The 1,820-nt window shown below is 69.1% G+C and overlaps 1 protein-coding gene across 2 annotated transcripts in view; it reads right to left on the minus strand.

The window, feature by feature from the left end:
• Positions 1–6: 6 nt before the first annotated feature.
• The window catches only part of BIK (BCL2-interacting killer (apoptosis-inducing)), a 3,150-nt gene continuing 1,336 nt past the window's right edge, over positions 7–1,820 (minus strand). The window contains exons 2-4 of one of the 2 annotated variants that reach the window (XM_012735217.1): positions 1,683–1,793; positions 1,156–1,273; positions 7–562 (exon numbers count right to left, since the gene is read on the minus strand). In XM_012735217.1, the coding sequence (XP_012590671.1) occupies positions 557–562; positions 1,156–1,273; positions 1,683–1,793 (235 nt within the window). In that variant the 3' untranslated portion in view covers positions 7–556. Of the gene's footprint in view, positions 799–1,155; positions 1,274–1,682; positions 1,794–1,820 lie in introns of both variants that reach the window. The other variant, XM_012735216.1, reaches the window with a different exon arrangement.

Raw genomic sequence — 1,820 nt, forward strand, 5'->3', positions numbered from 1 at the left:
CTGGCACTGGAGGTTGGGCACTGGGGTGCGAGGAGGCTGTCCGTGTTCTGGAGAGGCCGGTGGGGCCTGGAAACCACCACACACTGGACAGTCCAGTGCCCGCGTCCCTGCCTCCCGTGCAAGCTGCTGCCCACCCCAGTGTCCAGTGAGAAGTGCTGGCCGCGCGCACGGCAGGGCACCGTCAGCCCCGACGGTGAAGGAAACCACCCCCGTGGGGGTCAGGCAGCTCAGCTCTGCACGCCAGCTGGGCAGCCAGACCGAGGCGGCGTCTGCAGACGGCGAGGGACGGGTGGGCGCGTGGCCACCCGCCTCCGCCAGGCCCCAGCATCGGCCACGCGGCCTCAGCGCCCCCAGAGAAGACCAGACACCAGCTGGAAACCAACATTTTATTGCGCTCTCCTCGCCCTCGAGTCTACCCCAGCCGGTCTCCTGGCTGCGAGCACTGCAGACGCGGGGTGGCCAGCACTCCCTGCGGCCTGCTAGCAGTCTGGGGGGCGACGGGCCAGGAGACAGGCCCCGCGGGCAGCTAACCAGTAACGCCCCGGGTATGCTGAATTCATCTCTTACAAAATAAACAAGAAAAACTGTATCAAACCTCAGTAGTGTCCCAGCACTAGAGTTTAAATATAAAAAGATCAGAAAACAGTTAAAAGGCGTCAGAACCGGGCCACCTCCAGGGTGCGGTCGAGGGAGGGGCCAGCCCCCCCAGCGCGGGCGTCACTGCAGGGCGCACAGCCCCCAGCACAGCAGCAGCAGCACCACGGACAGCGCCAGCTCGCGGCCCAGGTTGGGGGGCACCTGCGGGGGCGGAGTGGTGGGTGAGGCCTGGGCGTGCGCACCCCATGGGCGGGGGGCACGAGAGCGGGCGCCGGGGATGGGCTAAGGGAGGACGCTGGGGGTGCTGGGGTGGAGCCGAAGCTGCCGGCCCGGAGGCGGGGCCGGGTCTCAGGGAGGCCCTCCGGAGGCCTGGCTGGCGGGCGCGGCACGGAGGCACGGAGGCACGCGCCCCTGGCACTCGGGGATTCGCCACCCAGGCAGCGCGGGGGCAGCGGGCAAGAGGAGACGGCAGGGAGCGAGCGGTGGGGTCTGAGGCGACCTGCAGGGGCTGCCGACGCGGCAGCTGTGCCACGGCAATGCCTGGCACACGGCTCTTACCCTGTCCCTGAAGATCAGGAAGCTCCAGAACCTTCTGTTCTCCCTGAGGTTGACGAGACCACTGATGAAACTTCTGAGAACGCCCCTCAGGCCCGCCTGGCTGTACGTGAAAGTCAAGCTGCGGGGGAGGGGCGGTGTCAGCCCTGCAGGCGGGCAGAGGGTCTTTGTTTCCGGTGGGCGCGGGCTCCCCGGGGGCCGTCCCTGCCCGGCGGCCTGCCCGCTGTCCGGGAAGCGCCCCTCCTGCAGGCCCAGGGCCAGCCAAAGGGGGGCCTCCCCACAGAGGGCTTTGTTGCGATCACCCCACTGGGTCCCCAGAGGCGGGCGGCCTCCCTTGGGGCCACGGGACCCATCACCTTGCCCTGGCCTGCCCAGCTCTAGAAACCTGCAGGGGGTCTGCAAATGAGGAAGCTGAGTCGTGGGGGGGCTCCACCCCAGGGAGCCGCTCAGCACCCCCGGCACCGTCGAGACCCTTCTGGGAGCGGAAGGGGCTTGGGGTGGGGGCTGCGGGGGCAGCCCCTGGTGGTCACCTGTGCACGGCCATCCTGGGCAGCTCGGCGATGTGCGGCAGCGTCCATCTCACGTCCATCTCATCCCCGATGAAAGCCAGCCGCATGGCCACGTCGTCGGGGATGCTGTCCCTGGGGGCGGGCACAGGTTGGGGGCGG

Source organism: Condylura cristata, unplaced genomic scaffold (assembly GCF_000260355.1).
Source record: "Condylura cristata isolate star-nosed mole 26May11 unplaced genomic scaffold, ConCri1.0 scaffold00004, whole genome shotgun sequence".
Classification (NCBI taxonomy): Eukaryota; Metazoa; Chordata; class Mammalia; order Eulipotyphla; family Talpidae; genus Condylura; species Condylura cristata.